Consider the following 21,844-nt stretch of genomic DNA (forward strand, 5'->3'; position numbering starts at 1 on the left):
CGGTGAAAAAGTTTTTGATTCGGCGTAATGGGATTATTTTTTTAATTAATTGTAGTAAGGAAATTATTCATGTTTCATTGGTGTAATGATATTAGAGGCAATTAATTGTTTCATTGGTGTCGTGTGATAGCATTGGAGATAATTAATTATGTTTCATTGGCGTAGTGTAATAGTATTGGAGTAGGATGGTTTTAATGAATTTCATTATAGTAATTAATATCTTATTGGGGTAATTAATACAAGTTAATTCACTGGAGAAATGTAATGGATGTATTTCATGTGGGTCTTGTAATCAATTCTCTTTTAAATCCTTGTTATATAACTTCAATCATTGACAATTTTACCTGTGACCAGTGGTAATGATTCTTGGCAGTGAGTAATGAATATAATCGTATGAGTCGTTCCCTCATTAATTGAAATAAACTAAATCATGAGGAATTTACATTTAATATCTTTCACGGGCTGCAAAGTATTGCAGATATAATATCAATTATACTAATTGCAGTGGTTATGCATGCTATAGCAAAAGACAAAATGAATCACATATTTTGGTTGGTTTGATATAGATCTACGCCGGGCCATTTATACCTTATTGCACTTCTCCAAACTTACTTGTGGCTGGTACAAGGCCTGAACACACACACACACACACACACACACACACATATATATATATATATATATATATATATATATATATATATATATATATATGTAATATACACGCATGTATATAGAAAAAATTCTCGCATTAAGAAATTTTAAATATATATTTTATTTTAATGTAAAAACATCAATTATTATTATTTTAAATGTATTAACATTCGTTTAAATCCTTATATTAATTTGTCCTTTGCCTCAGCTTTTGAATCGAAGCCCCATAAGAAATGCAAACAAAACGTACACACAAATAAATTCTTGTGACCTTAAACTTTGATACACGTTACAGCATTTATTATCACTCTGTATTGTACATTGATTTACATTATTGTTCTTTATTTATAGCACTTAATTTGTGTCTTATTACATTATCTTTTTTATGATATTGATACTAAGAAATTAGCGAACTAAGTAAACATCAAAATAATGAAACACCTGTGTGTACTATATATGTAATATCATAACTTTCTCTTTAATATCTTAGCATACGTAAAATAACGTTAAAATATGTATAACTGTATATCCGATTCTAATACATCTGCGTAAAATAAAAAAAAATATCAGAGCTATTAATAGTAAACAGTTTCACTTGGATTCCAAATATTTCCGGCCTTGATTTTCGTTTTCTACGGTGTAAATAGGGAGAACGAAAAGAAGTCGAAGGGTAACTTACTAAACTCAACTATTGGTAGTAGTAACTCTACTACTATAAGCAATAATTGGAACTTGCTTGCTTTTGTATTGCCAAGCAAAACCAAGACACGGGCTTTTGCACGAAGGCAGCCCGTAGGTTGTAAGGAAAATCCAAACACTTTCTGACAGAGCGAACATTTCAGAAAGCCTCATCCTCAACTTTACCATTGAAATGAACTTAACTGAGGAAACAGTCAACTTCAAGTGACCCTATTTTGGGTAAAGCGTCTTATTGACGGTGGATTCCCTATTTGTTTTCATCCTTGTGAATATCATATTTTGAATAGCAGGAGAATCAGGCATGCTAGGCACCTTGAATGGATTCCCAGCTAAGACCGTCCTCTTAACTAGAGATGTGTCGATACTATAGTATCGGCCTTTGTTTTGTGAGTATCGGTAGCGGTATGACCACTCATGACACCAGTATTCCAGTATTGGTATCGGCTTCACCATGAGTATCTGATATATCTGCCAATCAAAAAATTATTGCCGATACTCCAATACTGGTATTTTGGGTTATTCGAACACCATAGAATTCATTGTGTTCAGATTAAATGTTTCCAACAATTATGACATCGCACGGCTAAACAACGAGGCTGAAGTAGGCGGAGCAGAGTGATGTGAAATAGTCTTGCAATGTTTTTTTTCTTCTTTTTCTTAATATTGTAGAACAATTCCGTATAATCTTATTCTAATGCATATATAAATAACACTTTTGCTGAATTAGTGTAATTTCACATCAAGGCTAGAAACTTTTTCATCCTTATGATTTGAGAGTATTAGACCGTGTTAGTTCGTAATATAGACTGGAGATTGGGGTAAAAAGTGAAGTTGCCAAATTTGGTTTTTTATTTTTTAAACCAACTGACAATTGGTATATAATTCATTCTAGCGAAAATAATATCTCTTACCTATTACTTATGAAATCCTACCGCTGAGCAGAACTCACTTTGGGTTTTGAATAGAGTAGTTAACATTTCAATAATTGAAATATGGACTTCATGTAGACAACTGTACCTAAACGTTAGTTAAGAGACAAAGTCATGTAAAATATAACACTATTCGCTGAGATTAAGCGTTGGAAATGGTAACCTATTATTATTTTTTTCAGTCAAAGCTATCCTTCTAGCTCTAAGCTAAGACTAAATTCTCAAATGCAAATTATTAATAACATTACTCTATTTATGAACTATTTTTTCTAGTTCAGTGATCTGGTTAAACTAATATGATATTCAGTAATAGAAAATAATCTTCGAGAAGGTATTAGATTTATGATCAGATTGTCCATTACCATGGACATGGCATCCATAGTTGAACATGTTTCAGACAAAAAAAAAGAAATCTTTAAAAAAACTGTTTCATGTCAAATATATACTACAAAGTGCTTGGCTGTACTGTTTAATGAATAGGCCTAATGATGCCTCACACACTGCATTGCACACACTAAAGAGGTTGTAAAGAAAGTAATGAAATTATATTTATACTGTTATTGTAATCATTAGAAAGAATTTCTAAAGTATCGGTATCGGCTATTCCTCTAGTATCGGTATCGGTCTAGAAAATAAATTGGTTATTGGTATCGGCCTCCAAAGTGGTATCGTGCATACGTACTCTTAACTTAGGGAATCCATCGAGACATTATTATTATTATTATTATTATTATTATTATTATTATTATTATTAATAATACCCAAGCTACAACCCTAGTTGGAGAAGCAGGCTCAAAATTAAAACATCTCTCATGTATAAACTATTAAGAGAGTCTTGCGTCAGTCTGTTCAACATTAAAACATTTGCTGCAAGGTTGAACTTTTGAAGTTCTACAGATTCAAGTAATCGACCAGGGAGATAATTCCACAATTTGGCCATACCTGGAATAAAACTAGAATACTGTATAGTATTGAGCTTTATGATGGAGAAGGCCTGACTATTAAAATTAACTGCATACCTAGTATTACGAACAGGGTGATACTGTCTGAAAAGATCTGAATGTAAAGGGTAGTCAGAAATACGAAAAATTTCATGCAACATGCATAACGAACTAATTGAACGACGGTGTCAGAGATTAATATCTAGATCAGGAATAAGAAATTTGATGTTCCTCAATAGATGATGAATATATGACGAGTCCTTAAACCGGTGCTATTGCTTCCCCTGTCCATGCGTATTGCCATGGCTCACCAGGCCAATCTTAGACTTACATACCTGGCCACATGTTGGACACGCCAGATGAAGATTTTGGACATCGAATACTTATCATTGTGGAATGATCTCCCTAATCGGGTAGTTGAATCAGTAGAACTTCAAAAGTTCAAAGTTGGAGCAAATGTTTTTATGTTGACCAGGCTGACATGAGTCTTTTTATAGTTTATATATGACATATCTGTTTTTGCCGCTGTTAATAGTTTATATAGGACATATCTGTTTTGACGCTGTTACTGTTTTTAGAATGATATATTGTTACTTTATTCTCATAATTTATCTATTTCCTTATTTCCTTTCCTCACTGGGCTATTTTTCCCTGTTGGGGCCCTTGGGCTTATAGCATCTTGCTTTTTCAACTAGGGTTGTAGCTTGGCTAGTAATAATAATAATAATAATAATAATAATAAGAAAGGCAATCCCAGGTGAGAAATTCACGTCTAAGCAAGGCCTATGGCCTTTCTAAGGGAAAACAGCCTTTGGTAAGGGCTTGCTGGCCCATATAGTTTCACATTTGGAATATTGTTTTTCCCTTTCTCTGAAATATACCAAAACGTGAATAATAGTGAGGGTTTTTGGCTCTGTTGTGAGAGAAGTTATTTTTAGTTTAGGCTGTCGTGACTATTCAAAAATTCCATCCTGTGTAAGTAAACGAGTTATTAAAAAGATAATCTCAAAACTCCGATACCAGTTTGTGCTTGATTTTATTTACAAAGCAAAACTGTAGGCGTATTCCATTCCTTAGCTATTTTTTATAGTAACTGCACAATTGGTCATAATTCAATCTGCGCCAATCACACCAGTTCATCCTTTGCTAAAATTCTTTTGAAACATTATATATATATATATATATATATATATATATATATATATATATATATATATATATATATACATATATATACATACATACAAGCACAATTCAGCAAATAGTAATTTGCTTGCCAACACTGCTAAGCATAAAGATGCAAATCACTGCGATTATCTCTGTATCTAGAATTAAATGCAAATTGATATATCATATAAATTCTGACATTTTTACTGTTCCCGATATTGTAGATTTTTTGGATTTCTTTTTTTTTATACGAGTTGCCACACTTCTTATAAATAAGTATACCTCTAAATAAAACTATGATGCTTGGTGAAATGATAAACAGTCTTGTACATGCATTTTGCGAGTGATTTATTGTATGCAAACATTACAGAATAGTGTATGCTATTTATCATCATCATCATCACCTGACACGAGAAAGTTTTCTCTACTCCTTTGACGGGAATCACATTCAGCTCACCATTACGTTTCACCTGATACATTGGGAAATTACTGCTGTGAGCTACGTGGAAAGGTTTATGTTGCAAGCTGCACAGGTGATACTACGATTGAAAGGATCAATAGGGAGACTAGTTTCTAGCTAAATTGGGATGACAAAGTCCCAAGCTAAACTGAGGTGACAAGTCCTAAGGTAAATTGAGGTGACAAGTCTCAAGCTAAACTGAGGTGACAAGTCCTAAGGTAAATTGAGGTGACAAGTCTCAAGCTAAACTGAGGTGACAAGTCCTAAGGTAAATTGAGGTGACAAGTCTCAAGCTAAACTGAGGTGACAAGTCCTAAGGTAAATTGAGGTGACAAGTCTCAAGCTAAACTGAGGTGACAAGTCCTAAGGTAAATTGAGGTGACAAGTCTCAAGCTAAACTGAGGTGACAAGTCACAAGCTAAATTTAGGGGGAAAAGTTCCAAGCTAAATTGATGAGACCCTAGCTGAATTTAGAAGACAAATTCCAAGCTAAATTGTGGAGACCCTAGTGGAATTGAGAAGACAAGTTCCAAGCTAAATGGAGGAGACCGAAGCTGAATTGAGAAGACAAGTTCCAAGTTAAATTGAGGAGACCCTAGTAAAATTGAAAAGACAAGTTCCAAGCTAAATGGAGGAGACCCAAGCTGAATTGAGAAAACAAGTTCCAAGTTAAATTGAGGAGACCCTAGTAAAATTGAAAAGACAAGTTCCAAGCTAAATGGAGGAGATCCAAGGAGAATTGTGAAAACAAGCTCCAAGCTAAATTGATGAGACCCTAGCTGAATTGAGAAGACAAATTCTTATCTAAATTGAGGAGACAAGTTCCGAGCTAAATTTAGGAGACCCAAGCTGAATTGAGAAGACAAGTTCCAAGCTAAATTGAGGAGACCAAAGCTGAACTAAGATGACAAGTTCCAAGATAAATTGAGGAAACCCAAGCTGAATAAAGAAGACAAGTTCAAAGCTGAATTGAAAAGGCAAGTTCCCAACTAAATTGAGGAGACCCTAGCTGAATTGAGAAGAAAAGTTCAAAGCTAAATGGAGGAGACCAAAGCTGAATTAGGATGAAAAGTTCCGAACTAAATTGAGGAGACCCTGGTTGAATTGAGGAGACAAGTTCCAATCTAAATTGAGAAAATCCAAGCGGAATTGAGAAGACAAGTTCCAAGCTGAATTGAGGAGACCAAATCTGAATTAAGATGACAATTTCCAAGCTAAATTGAGGAAACCGTAGGTGATTTGAGAGGACAAGTTCCAAGCTAAATTGATGAGACGAAAGCTAAATTAAGATGACAAGTTCCAAGCTAAATTGAGGAAACCGTAGGTGAATTGAGAGGACAAATTCCAAGCTAAATTGATGAGACTAAAGCTAAATTAAGATGACAAGTTCCAAGCTAAATTGAGGAGACCCTAGGTGAATTGAGAGGACAAGTTCCAAGCTAAATGAAGGAGACCCTAGCTGAATTGAGAGGACAAGTTCCAAGCTAAATTGAGGAAACCCTAATTGAATTGAGAAGACAAGTTCCAAGCTAAAGGAAGGGTACCATAGCTGAATTGAGAAGACAAGTTCCAGGCTGAATTGAGGAGACCCTAATTGAATTGAGAAGACAAGTTCCAAGCTGAATTGAGGAGACCCTAATTGAATTGAGAAGACAAGTTCCAAGCTACATTTAGGAGACCCTAATTGAATTAAGAAAACAAGTTCCAAGGTAAATTGAGGAGACCAAAGCTGAATTAAGATGACAAGTTACGAGCCAAATTGAGGAGACCCTAGGTGAATTGAGAAGGCAAGCTACAAGCTAAATTGAGGATACCCTAGATGAATTGAGAAGACAAGTTCCAAAGTAAATTGAGGAGACCAAAGCTGAATTGAGAAGGCAAGTTCCAAGCAAAATTGAGGAAATCAAAACTGAATTGAGAAGACAAGTTCCAAGCTTTAATTTTGGAGATCCCAGGTGAATTGAGAAGACAAGTTCCAAACTAAATTGAGGAAACCAAAGCTGAATTGAGAAACCAAGATCCAGTCTAAATTGAGTAAATCCAAGCTGAATTGAGAAGACAAGTTCCAATCTAAATTGAGAAGGCAAGTTCCTTTCTAAATGGAGGAGACCCAAGCTTAATTGAGAAGGCAAGTTCCAATCTAAATTGAGGAAACCCAAGCTGAATTGAGAAGACAAGTTTCGAGCTTAATTGAGGAGACCCTAGGTGAATTGTGAAGACAAGTTTCAAGCAGAATTGAGAAGGCAAGTTCCAAACTAAATTGAGGGGACCCTAGGTGAATTGAGAAAACAAGTTTCAATCTAAATCCAAGCTAAATTGAGGAGACCAAAGCTGAGTTCAGAAAACATTTTCCAAGCTAAATTGAAGACACCGAAGCTGGGTTGAGAAGATAAGTTCCAAGCTAAATTGAGAAGACAAGTTCCAAGCTAAATTTAGGAGACCCAAGCTGAATGGAGAAGACAAGTTCTAAGCTAAATTTAGGAGACCCAAGCTGAACTGAGAAGACAAGTTACAAGCTAAATTGATGGGACCAAAGCTGAATTGAGAAGACAAGTTTCAAACTAAATTTAGGACCCCTAAGTTGAATTGAAAAGACAAGTTCCAAGCTAAATGGAGAAGACCAAAGTTGAAATGAGAAGATGACTTCGAAGCTAGATTGAGGAGACCCAAGCTGGATTGAGAAGATAAGTTCCAAACTAAATTGTAGAGACGATTATTGAATTGAGAAGACAAGTTCCAAGCTAAATTTAGGAGACCCAACCTGAATTGAGAAGCCATGTTCCAATCTGAATTGAGATTTCATGTTCTAAACTATCTTGAGGAGATCAAAGCTTTGGGAAGACAAGTTCCAAGTTGAATTGAGAAGACCAATTCCAAGCTGAATTGAGGAAATCCAAGTTGAATGGAGGAGACTCAAGATGAATTGAGGAGACACGTTCCAATCTAAATTGAGGAGACACATGCTGAATTGAGAAGATAAGTTCCAAACTGATTTAAGACGGCAAGTCCCAACCTAAATTGAGGAGGCAAGTTCCGAGTCAAATTGAGGAGCCTACAGATAGAAACGAAGCCGATGAAACTGCAGCTACAAGCTGCACTAAAGACACTTAATTTGAAAGCTACACTTTGGAGACTGCAATAGCTAGCAATACTCAAGTGGCTGAAGTTGCGAAATATAGTTGCGACGCTTCAGTTTCAAGCTACACTTATGTGCTTGCAGTTGCAAACTGCAATGGTATACTAATGTTGCAATTTTCACTTGAGAGACTGATGTTTAAAGCTACATTTGGGTGAAAACAGTTAAAGCTAAACTTGGGATATTGCTGTTCAAGTTGTAATGGAGAGACTGAAGTTTCAGGACGTTGAATGTTGAAACCAGAGACCAGTCCAAGTTTAGTGCAACCGCCGCTGATAAAAGTCTATTGCAGATTCTATCAGGAAGACCAGAGAAGCGAGTGCAATTCCTAGAATGAAGCAAGATTGCATAAAATGTTTTGTTCTGAAAGAGGTATTGAATAGATTAGACAAGTGCATCTCCAGATAAGTTATGTCTGCTAGTTTGTACAGATACTCTGTTTCGAATTCACTTAGGATAATGTTCTTATTACAATTTGTTAGGAGAAAGTTAGAAGCTTTTAAGGAAAGTGTGATATCCTTTTGTGGTAAAATCATTCAGAGATTATCCGCTAATTGAAGATGAACCGACAAATGAAAATACATATCAGGTCAGAACTATAGCCTATTCATGATTCATATTGGTAGGTTCCTTGCAGATACATGCATGAGCTTAGTTAATTAACCTTAATCTACATTAGTAACGTTTACCTCCAGCATAGATAGAGAAGACGCCATAGAAACTTTGCAAGTCCATCGGCCGAAGTGTTGTGTCAGCAGGGATAAGGTCCATCTTGTAGCAGAATTTTGCATACTGCATATGTTTGAAAAGCTGGAAATCGAAAATACCCGATTCTCTCAAATGTAGAATACTGTAGGCCAAGAAAGTACGTAGAAATATGATTAAATATAAAGAAAAGTAATTAAATTATGTGTTATTGGTGCGCCGCGTGCACTATGCTGTAAGCGCGTTGGTTGCATCTCCAAATTTATTTTCGTTTCATGAATGAAGCTTCCAATTATAATTACCAATGAAATTAATCATAGCATGTAATATATATATATATATATATATATATATATATATATATATGTATATGTATATGTATATATATATATATATATATATATATATATATATATATATATATATATATATATATATATATATATATATAAATTCATCATTCCTAACAGCTTCTCTAGCATTCAATGATTTCCTAATTTAGATATTTGAAAAATAAATAACAAATTTCAAATGATCTTTGTCAAAGAAATAAAAAACATTTATCTGTGATCACAAGTTTAGAAAAGAAATATTTACATGAAGTCGATCTGATCTTTGATAGGCGAACCTTTCGGTGTGGCCAAAGTCTGTCCGACGACGGTAGAGAAATGTTCCTCGCCCAGGTATAACTCGCACTTTCGCCTCTGTTAAGAAATATATTCTACATTAAATGAGAAACATGACAGAAATCAAATCTTGAATTACATAAGAAAAATGAGAGACATGACAGAAATCCAATCTTGAATTCCATAAGAAAAACGAGAGACATGACAGAAATCCAATCTTGAATTCCATAAGAAAAACGAGAGACATGACAGAAATCCAATCTTGAATTCCATAAGAAAAACGAGAGACATGACAGAAATCCAATCTTGAATTCCATAAGAAAAACGAGAGACATGACAGAAATCCAATCTTGAATTCCATAAGAAAAACGAGAGACATGACAGAAATCCAATCTTGAATTCCATAAGAAAAACGAGAGACATGACAGAAATCCAATCTTGAATTCCATAAGAAAAACGAGAGACATGACAGAAATTCAACTTTGAAAGACGTCGGATTAAACAGTTCTGAAGTAGAATTTGATTATATAATGATTTTTAAATTTTGTCAACACTAACTAATACCGTTTTATCATGACTTACAGCGGCAAATGTCGTATGCAGACCGTAAAGTATACTGAGGGCTTCGACGAATACTGCGTTGCGACCCTTGAGTGTGTCTGCAAAGACCTGGAGAGGGTCGCTGCTTAATATTTGATTGGGATAGTTTTTGATGGCATGCAAGCTGGTCCCGGGCAGAGAATTCTGAAGAAAAAAAATATGCGTGATATTATCCGGATGGGTGATAAATACGAAATCAAGGAGTGTAGGATTATTGTGGCTATTACACACACACACACACACACACACACACACACATATATATATATATATATATATATATATATATATATATATATATATATATATATATATATATATATGTGTGTGTGTGTGTGTGTATACACTAATAAAGTGTAGTTTTAAATAATTTATCACTGAAAAAGAGCGAGTCTCTAACTAGGGACTTGAAGTTTATGACCATAGCTGAAGCACTGGAGGCTAAATTAATAACGGGGAAGGGTCCCGCAGTTGCGATAGGAAGTAAAAGTTAAGTGATGGAGAGAAATGATTGTGGTTTTTGTTATCACACCAGTGAACTGTTTCCGTGTAGAAAAGGGAGCATTGTGATAATGACTGAAAGGTGAATAGGGTCTTATGGCCACATTTAATTATGTGACTTTTGCTGTCACGGAACGTAGTTTACGTTAACCTTCAGCAATTTAAGTAATAGGTGATCTCAATTGTATTTTTTACTTACGAAGTCGGAGTGTTAGCCCTGCCTTCAACGCTATAATTCTATTCGGTGCTTTTTACAGGCACGAGTCAGGCTTAATCCGAGATGACCTTACCTGAATTTGCCTGGAGAGCGTGGAACCTTGGGCCACGTGCAGCGGAATATCCGACCTCACTAATTCCTGTATGTTGTTGAAGGGAAGAACAATCTTCGGCAGGATGAGCATTGCTTTCAAGTTGCTCCGGTAGAGGGTGCTGATGATAAGTGCCATCAGGAGCCACAGGCCAGAGAGCAGCCTGACGGAGTCTCCTGAAGGATACCACTTACAGGCTGCCGAAGAAAAGAAGATCTCATTAATGAATATTTTTCTGTGACAATTGACATATGTCAAAATAAATGAGCATTTTCCTATGACAATTGACATCTGTCAAAATGAATGAGTATTTGTCTGTGACAATGGAGATTGTCAAAATGAATGAGCATATTTCTTTGACAATTGATATGTCAAAATGAATGAGTATTTTATGTGACAATTGACATATGTCAAATTGAATTAAAATTTTTCTGTCACAATTGACATATGTCAAAATAAATGAGCATTTTCCTATGACAATTGACATCTGTCAAAATGAATGAGTATTTGTCTGTGACAATGGAGATTGTCAAAATGAATGAGCATATTTCTTTGACAATTGATATGTCAAAATGAATGAGTATTTTATGTGACAATTGACATATGTCAAATTGAATTAAAATTTTTCTGTGACAATTGACATATGTCAAAATAAATGAGCATTTTCCTATGACAATTGACATCTGTCAAAATGAATGAGTATTTGTCTGTGACAATGGAGATTGTCAAAATGAATGAGCATATTTCTTTGACAATTGATATGTCAAAATGAATGAGTATTTTATGTGACAATTGACATATGTCAAATTGAATTAAAATTTTTCTGTGACAATTGACATATGTCAAAATAAATGAGCATTTTCCTATGACAATTGACATCTGTCAAAATGAATGAGTATTTGTCTGTGACAATGGAGATTGTCAAAATGAATGAGCATATTTCTTTGACAATTGATATGTCAAAATGAATGAGTATTTTATGTGACAATTGACATATGTCAAATTGAATTAAAATTTTTCTATGACAATTGACATATGTTAAAATGAATGAGTATTTTTCTGTGACAATTGACATGTCAAAATGAAAGTAATTTTTCTATGACAATTGACATCTGTCAAAATGAATGAGTATTTGTCTGTGACAATTGACATTTGCCAAATTGAATAAGTATTTTTCTGTGACAATTGACATCTGTCAAAATGAATGAGTAATTTTTCTGTGACAATTGACTTCTGCCAAAACCAATTAGTATTTTTCTGTGACAATTGACAGCATTTGTCAAAATGAACGAGTATTTGTCTGTGACAATTGAGATATGTCAAAATGAATGAGTATTTCATTGTGACAGTTGACATCTGTCAAAATGAATGAGTATTTTTCTGTGACAATTGACATTTGCCAAATTGAATAAGTATTTTTCTGTGACAATTGACATCTGTCAAAATGAATGAGTAATTTTTCTGTGACAATTGACTTCTGCCAAAACCAATTAGTATTTTTCTGTGACAATTGACAGCATTTGTCAAAATGAACGAGTATTTGTCTGTGACAATTGAGATATGTCAAAATGAATGAGTATTTCATTGTGACAATTAACATCTATTAAAATGAATGAGTATTTCATTGTGACAGTTGACATCTGTCAAAATGAATGAGTATTTTTCTGTGACAATTGACATCTGTCAAAATCAATGAGTATTTTTCTGTAAACAATTGACACCTGTCAAAATGAATTGTATTTTTCTGTGTCAGTTGACAACATTTGTCAAAATGAATGAGTATTTTTCTGTGACAATTGACAACTTTCAAAATAAATGAGTATTTTTTTGTGAAAATTGACAACATTTGTTAAAATGAATGAGTATTTTACTGTGACAATTGACATCTGTCAAAATGAATGAGTATTCTTCTGTGACAATTGACATCTGTCAAAATGAATGAGTATTCTTCTGTGACAATTGACATCTGTCAAAATGAATGAGTAATTGTTCTGTGACAATTAATTTCTGTCAAAACGAATTAGTATTTTTTCTGTGACAATTGACAACATTTGTCAAAATGAACGAGTATTTTTCTGTGAAAATTGACATCTGTCAAAATAAATGAGGATTTCATTGTGACAATTGACATCTGTCAAAATAAATGAGTATTTTTTTGTGACAATTGACATCTGTCAAAACGAATTAGTATTTTTTTCTGTGACAATTGACATCTGTCAAAATGAATGAGTATTTTTCTGTGACAATTGACACCTGTCAAAATGAATGAGTATTTTTTCTGTGACGATTGACGCCTGTCAAAGTGAATGAGTATTTTTCTGTGGTAATTGACACCTTTTATAATGAATGAGTATTTTTCAGTGACAATTGACATCTGTCAAAATGGATGAATATTTCTCGGTGACAATTGACGCCTGTCAAAATGAATGAGTATTTTTCTGTGACATTTGTTGGTATATGTCAAAATGAATTAGTATTTTTCTGTGACAATTGACATCTGTCAAAATGAATGAGTATTTTTCTGTGACAATTAACAACTTTCAAAATAAATGAGTATTTTTTTGTGAAAATTGACAACATTTGTTAAAATGAATGAGTATTTTACTGTGACAATTGACATCTGTCAAAATGAATGAGTAATTGTTCTGTGACAATTAATTTCTGTCAAAACGAATTAGTATTTTTTCTGTGACAATTGACAACATTTGTCAAAATGAACGAGTATTTTTCTGTGAAAATTGACATCTGTCAAAATAAATGAGGATTTCACTGTGACAATTCACATCTGTCAAAATAAATGAGTATTTCACTGTGACAATTGACATCTGTCAAAATAAATGAGTATTTCACTGTGACAATTGACATCTGTCAAAACGAATTAGTATTTTTTTCTGTGACAATTAACATCTGTCAAAATGAATGAGTATTTTTCTGTGACAATTGACACCTGTCAAAATGAATGAGTATTTTTTCTGTGACGATTGACGCCTGTCAAAGTGAATGAGTATTTTTCTGTGATAATTGACACATTTTATAATGAATGAGTATTTTTCAGTGACAATTGACATCTGTCAAAATGGATGAGTATTTTTCTGTGACAATTGACACTTGTCAAAATGGATGAATATTTCTCGGTGACAATTGACGCCTGTCAAAATGAATGAGTATTTTTCTGTGACATTTGTTGGTATATGTCAAAATGAATAAGTATTTTTCTGTGTCAATTGACACCTGTCAAAAGGGATGAGTATTTTTCTGTGACAATTCAAGACATTTTTAAAAATGAATAAGTATCTTTCTGTGACAATTGACATCTGCTAAAACGAATTAGTATTTTTTTCTGTGACAATTGACATCTGTCAAAATGAATGAGTATTTTTCTGTGACAATTGACACCTGTCAAAATGAATGAGTTTTTTTTTCTGTGACGATTGACGCCTGTCAAAGTGAATGAGTATTTTTCTGTGATAATTGACACCTTTTGAAATGAATGAGTATTTTTCTGTGACAATTGACATCTGTCAAAATGGATGAGTATTTTTCTGTGAATATTGACATCTGTCAAAAGTAATTGGTATTTTTTTTGTGCCAATTGACATCTGTCAAAATGAATGAGTATTTTTCTGTGACATTTGTTGGTATATGTCAAAATGAATAAGTATTTTTCTGTGACAATTGACACCTGTCAAAATGGATGAGTATCTTTCTGTGACAATTGACAACATTTTTTTTAAATGAATGAGTTTTTCTATGACAATTGACCTCTGTCAAAACGAAATAGTATTCTTCGGTGACAATTGACATCCGTCAAAATGAATTAGTATTTTTCTGTGACAATTGACATCTGCCAAAATGAATGAGTATTTTTCCGTGACAATTAACATCTGTCTAAATGAATGACTTCATCTACGGGCCACGTTATTATAAGTGGATACAAATGTATATGGCAAGTTTCAGTGGCGTTTGAACCTCCCTTTTTATCTGGAATTGGCTCTCTCTCTCTCTCTCTCTCTCTCTCTCTCTCTCTCTCTCTCTCTCTCTCTCTCTCTCTCTCTCTCTCTCTCTCTCTCACCTTGAGTAATAGGAGCAGAGATAGTCCAAAGAAACGAATTCCATAATGCGTTCCCAAATTTTTCCTTTTGACTTCCTGTCGTCAGATCTCCATACCTTAAAACAAATAAATAATGTCAGCGAAATTATTTGTGGTTTGTTTTTCTTCGCTTATGCGTTTTTTACGGCTATAGTACTCTTATTATTTTTCATATATATTCAAAGATTGTAAATTGATTTTATGGAGTTATTTCATACTACGACAACTATTATTGAGGAGGATAATGATGCTAATGATAGTAATTAATACTATATTATTTACAGATGCAGTGTGTGTGTATATATATATATATATATATATATATATATATATATATACACTCACATATACTGTATATATGCTGTATATATATATATATATATATATATTATATATACAGTATATATATATATTATATATATATATACATATATATGTATATATACAGTATATATATGTATATATATACGCACACACACATATATATACATATATATATATATATATATATATATATATATATATATATATTGTGTATGCATATAAATAGCCTATATACACAGTATTTATGTCTGTTAATTTGACTTCAAATAGATTACATAAATATGATTCTAATTTTAAATGGACGAGGATCATAATGATATAATTTACATTTTACCATAATTTTGACCTTGGTTGGTACGTTACTTAAGGATCACAAATATATGATTTTTCACATCTATAATTTCGAGAAAAGTGATGATAATGCAAATCATCAGTTTCTTTTTTTTTTTAAAGCTTAATTCACGAGAGAAAGAAAGACGAGAGAACGACTTGGTCACCCTTTGTTACTTCTCAGTTTCTTGTGGCGATATTCCACGAAGAATAATCCGGCGAAGACAGCGATCATGATGGCTGCAATCAGGGACCATAACTGGGAGGATTAAATGAATCATTTATAATCTGGAACAATATCAGTAATGATGATATTTATAGAAGTTGTGGTAATCATTGTTACCGAATACTTATTAACTAATGAAAAGACTACCTTTTGTCAGACAATGATCCCCTGTAGTTGGGCAATGTTTTAAACAGGATTTGTGAATAATGTGATTATTATTATTATTATTATTATTATTATTATTATTATCATTATTGTTGTTATCATTATTATTATTATTGTTATTATTATTATCATTATTATTATTATTGTTATTGTTATTATTTTATTATTATTATTGTTATTATTATCATCATTATCATTATTATTATTATTATTATTATTATTATTATTATTATTGTTATCATTATTATTATTATTATTATTATTATTATTATTATTATTATTGTTACTACTACTAGCTAAGCTACAACCCTACTTTGAAAAGCAGGATGCTATAAGCTTAAGAGCTCCAACAGGGTAAATAGTCCAGTGAGGAAAGGAAATAAGGAAACGGCTATGATAGCGTGCCCGAGTATACCTTCAAGCTAGAGAATTCTACCCCAAAACAGTGAAAGACCATGGTGCAGAGGCTATGGCATTACCCAAGACTAGAGAGCAATGGTTTGATTTTGGAATTTCCTTCTAGAAGAGCTGTTTATTTACTTGAAAAGTCAAAAGGGGAAATATTCAAACGGTTAAAAAAACTGTCTTGGTTGGAAGGAATGTTCAAGATCGTGGTTAGATTGTCTTGCTTGAGGGTACACTCGGGCTCGCTGTTATGTCCTGTTTCTCTTCCTCTGGTTTAATTAATGTTTGTATAGTTTATATAGGAGATATTTTAATGTTATTACTCTTGAAATATTTTATTTTTCCTTGTTTCCTTTCCTCAATGGGATATTTTCCTGTTGGAGCCCCGGGGCTTATAGCATCCTCCTTTTCCAACTAGTTTTGTATCTTAACAAGTAATAATAATAATAATAATAATAATAATGATAGTAATAATAATAGAATATTATAATGATATACATGCTACCCAAGCGTCCCTTTGTAATTAGGTACTTAGGAGTAGTTTACAGAACCAGTTAAAAGTTTAGTTTAAAGATAATTATTGATGGCTATTTGAAGAGAAAAGCTAAAGAAAGACTAGATAACAAATAAAATCCTATAGCAAGTGATTTAGTTGAAGACGATACTGCCAGTGTCAAACTTTCAATTATAACTCAAATTGATTAAATAAACAATTTATTTGGAGAAATAAAATTTATTTATTTATCGATTTCGCTTAGGATTATTATGAACGGCCATGGCTTTAGTTTTAGTTGGGCAACATAATTATAGTCCATTTCTTTTAGCGATGCATATTTGCACCGACTCGCAGCGGTGCCCTTTTAGCTCGGAAAAGTTTCCGGATCGCTGATTGGTTGGACAAGATAATTCTAACCAATCAGCGATCCGGAAACTTTTCCGAGCTAAAAGGGCACCGCCGCGAGTCGGTGCAAATATGCATCGCTAAAAGAAATGGACTATAGTGTTAACCATTTCATTTGCAAATTTCTTTGATTGAATAAATCACGTATTGATAAATTCCACATACCAACATCGTAAACGGCTTGACAAATCCTGATATATCCGACTGCAGTTCAGGCCGCTTGTAGGCCAAATTCCAGCTGTCGACAAACAGAGTCTGGCTGAATTCAACCACCTCCAGGCGGGAGTGTTCGATTGTGATGGGCACTCCAGTCATTTCCGTCAACTGGGGGAAAAAAAAGCGTGGTTAGAATTTGGTCAAACTAGGTAACGCTAGTTTAGCGCGCACTTCAGTCAGCTAGCGGTCCGTTGATCTATTCATTATTTTTAACCCCCGTTTTTCACATGCATATATTAAACACACACACACACACACATATATATATATATATATATATATATATATATTATATATATATACATATATATATATTATATATATACATATATATAATATATATATATATATATATGTATATATATACATATATATAATATATATACATATATATACTGTATATATATATATATATATATATATATATATATATATATATATATATATATAGTATAAGTTATTTATCATAAGATTATAATCTTGCAAACCCAACTAATCACCACCAAACAGTCATCTTTCAAGAATATTTACGATCCTTATAAGTAGAACAATCAGTTTAAACTGACAAAGAAAACTCACGTTTCTAGCAAGTAGTCCCGTGAGACCGTCCCAAGATCCGTTGTCGTGTCTGACACCGAAAAATGTCCCATCTCCGGACCAAACATACTCGATGCTGGGAATGATAATGAGAATGTCATTGCAATGGGGTTGCTATAGTCAATTCTTTTTAGTGAGGCAGATTTGCACAGACTCGCAAGAGGGCCCTTTTAGCTCGGAAAAGTTTCCTGCTCGCCGATTGGGTGGACAAGGTGATTCTAACCAAGCAGATAGCAGGAAACTTTTCCGAGGTAAAAGGGCACCTTTACGAGTCTGTGCAAATGCGCCTCATAAAAAAAATTGACTATAGTACTTCTGTTTCGATTCTTCTATCTTTCTGACCATTTCCAGCCTCTTATACATTAATTTTCATATCAGATGTGGGATGTCCCTCCTCCTCCCCTAGGTTCTGAAACCCCCCCCCCCCCCCCCACCAGGTCCCAGTGCCTGGCTATATGTCCCAGTTTCAATAGATCATAAAAGAATTATTCAAAATAGTAAATTCAATATACCCAATGCAAAGTGTATTTTAATGTTGATGATTTTAAAGTTTTTTTTTTTTTTATTTTCGTTATTGGTTTTTGGTTATTCAACGGTGACTATAGTCAATTCTTTTTAGTTAGGCAGATTTGCACCGACTCGCAGCGGTGCCCTTTTAGCTCGGAAAAGTTTCCTGATCGCTGATTGGTTGGACAAAGATCATTCTGACTAATCAGAGAGCAAGAAACTTTTCCGAGCTAAAAGGGCACCGCTGCGAGTCAAGTGCAAATGCGCCTCATTAAAAAATAATTGAGTATAGTGAGTAAGAGGGGTTGGACAGTAAGATGAGAGAGATGCGGAAAGTAAAGTAATCGAAGTAAAAAATCTTTTAAGTATTAAACTGGAGGAAATTCCCAGTGGTACACTCGGGCACACTAGTTTCTCTTCCTCTTCTTTTGTGAAAGTTTTTATAGTTTATATAGGAAATATTTATTTCAATGCTTTTACTGTTCTTAAAATATTTTATTTTTCCTTGTTTCCTTTCCTCACTGGGCTATTTTCCCTGTTGGGGCCCTTGGGCTTATAGCATCCTGCTTTTCCAACTAGGGTTGTAGCTTAGCATTTAATAATAATAATAATAATAATAATAATAATAATAATAATAATAAACAGTTAAGAAGAGAGACTTAATAAGAAACCGATGAAAAGTATAAATGACCAAAACAGGATTTCTTGTTTTTTATTAAGGGCTAAAAAATAGAGGTTTTATCAGTTTTGTCTTCGTGAAAATGAGTAGCGAAATTATATTAATTTCCGTGTAACTAATTTTGCCTATTCACTATCAAAATGTTGCATATTCCAAATATATTTCTGTGTCATAAATGTTTGTTTTGTCGTTGATATATCCTTAAACACTAGCAATAAATTACACGTTATACTGGAGCGTTTGTACTGATTTTTTTTCGTTATTTTTTTTCCATATATTTTTTCCCGAAAAAAATAATGATATAAATAAGCAATATTAACAGATTTTGACCTAAAAGACGAAATTTCCAAATACTCAATTAAATACCAATGTCTATCAAATTTAGAGCAAAAAAATAGATATATTGAAGACCAACAAACAAATATATTCTTATATACGTATCTCTCTCTCTCTCTCTCTCTCTCTCTCTCTCTCTCTCTCTCTCTCTCTCTCTCTCTCTCTCTCTCTCAGTGTAGTTCTGAATGATCTTATTGGACATATTCGATCATCATATTTTGTAATAACATTTATTCAGAACTGGTATCGTTAAGGACAATCATATCTATTAAGAATTCTCTCTCTCTCTCTCTCTCTCTCTCTCTCTCTCTCTCTCTCTCTCTCTCTCTCTCTCTCTCAAACTTACCACGACCTGTTAAGCTTCTTAGCCAAGATCTTGGAGATTTCAATCATCGGTCCGGTCATCGTTAGTGGGGCATTTTGTGAGGTAGCTCTCACCCAAAATAAATGAGGGAACCACTGCAATAGAAAATGATAATAATACCGATAATTATGATAATGATAATTACTCAACGATGTCTGATTGCTTGAGGTCAAGACTGAACCGGGAAGCAATTTCCGCTTAATGTTAGTTTACCTATTTTGACCTTAGAGGGCGCATCAGGCAACCGACCACTTAATGTAGGGATAACGGAAGAGTCAATGAGTGGATGGCTTAAGAATTAATGTGGTTGTCCTATATAAATTTATATACATCTGCACACACAGATACATATACGTGAATATATATGTATATATATATATATATATATATATATATATATATATATGTATATGTGTCTATATATATATATATATATATATATATATATATGTGTGTGTATATATATATATATATATATATATATATATATACACATATATATGAGGTCCTTTACGTCAATAGGCGTAGGAGGATACGATATATATATATATATATATATATATATATATATATATACATATATACATATATATATAAATATATATATAAATATATATATATATATATATATATATATATGTATATATATATGTATGTATATATATATATATATATATATATATATATATATATACTGTCCTCTCAACAAGCGAGAGTCCTTGCTGACCCAGTGCCAGCCTTATCTATTGCCCTGAACAGTCCAAAGGACCTTAATGAATAGGAAGGACTCACTGTTTCTACTGCAAGACGAAGACAGTTACTGCTGTTCCTAGGCCCGAGCTGGTCCGGGGTGAGAACTGGAACTATGGACATCATAGTTGAAGCAGGGCTGGTGCTAGACTGTGCAGATCTTCCTGTATATTTTCATCTCATTGGATGCTAGAGATGGGATGAGATCAGCTTGACCTTATCAGTAGGCATGAATGAGATATAATTATTTCTATGACCTTTATCTATAAGCGGAATAAGAGTTATATTACCTCGTTTCCTTTGAAATTGGTGTAAGTGTATATGTAAGCCGGATGTAAAGTTAATCTCAGTTTGAATGACTTATGTACTAATGATATACGAGTTAAAATACATTGTTTCATGATCCTTTAGATTATAATTTACAGCCCTTGTTCGTTTTTTCGAAAATATTATTCTAATCATGTCCAGGTGATGAGAAAATACTTAAAGTAGGAAATGTCATCTCGTGTGATTGAAACCTGATGCAGTATTGATTAGTTGCATGGTTTAATTTATCAAAAATACGTGAGAAATAAATAAATTTCATTATTATTAGTAATTATCATCACCATTATTATTGTTATTTTTCATTATTATTGAATCATAGTTAGATTTTCGTGATGGAGGGAGAGGAGTGAAAGCTGAAAATGGGCATGAATGCGAAATCAAGGTCAGAGGGATGGTATAGGATTCTAAGTACAGAGGAAGGTAGAAAGTTCCATATACTGTCAGTCAATTGGGTGAGGGATTTACATAGGAATTCTCCGCTTGATTTTGTATTCCTTTGTCCAACATCCCCTGTATATATCCACACACACACGCACACACACACACACACACACATATATATATATATATATATATATATATATATATATATATATATATATATACTGTATATAACGGATTTTGAGCAAAGCGAAAAATCTATTTTTGGGTGAGGTAGCCATGTCGTCCTGGTGGAAGTTCCTAAAAGGTAGCTTCCTAGGATATATTTGACTACTGTGATATTCCCAGAGAATTTTACCTTAAGGTATCCAGAATTCTAACTCCTGGAGCGAATATCCCTAAATAATCTCACCGGGATATCGCATAATATCAGAGGACGTATTCTTGACACGTCACATAGCTATCTTCACCCCGCTTCGAGGGGTTATAGTGACAAGAATCTGAAACGAGAATGAAAAGA

General features: G+C 33.2%; 1 protein-coding gene across 1 annotated transcript; it reads right to left on the bottom strand.

The window, feature by feature from the left end:
* Positions 1 to 4,508: 4,508 nt before the first annotated feature.
* On the bottom strand, positions 4,509 to 20,742 carry LOC137646736 (glutamate receptor 2-like). The gene is made up of 9 exons (XM_068379843.1): positions 20,659 to 20,742; positions 19,849 to 19,961; positions 17,963 to 18,056; positions 17,333 to 17,491; positions 15,648 to 15,729; positions 10,709 to 10,923; positions 9,900 to 10,061; positions 9,289 to 9,395; positions 4,509 to 4,548 (listed from the first exon to the last, which is right to left on the bottom strand). Exons 1-9 carry the CDS (start codon positions 20,740 to 20,742, stop codon positions 4,509 to 4,511), a joined length of 1,056 nt encoding a protein of 351 aa, XP_068235944.1.
* Positions 20,743 to 21,844: the final 1,102 nt, after the last annotated feature.

Source organism: Palaemon carinicauda, chromosome 9, assembly GCF_036898095.1.
Source record: "Palaemon carinicauda isolate YSFRI2023 chromosome 9, ASM3689809v2, whole genome shotgun sequence".
Taxonomy (NCBI): domain Eukaryota; kingdom Metazoa; phylum Arthropoda; class Malacostraca; order Decapoda; family Palaemonidae; genus Palaemon; species Palaemon carinicauda.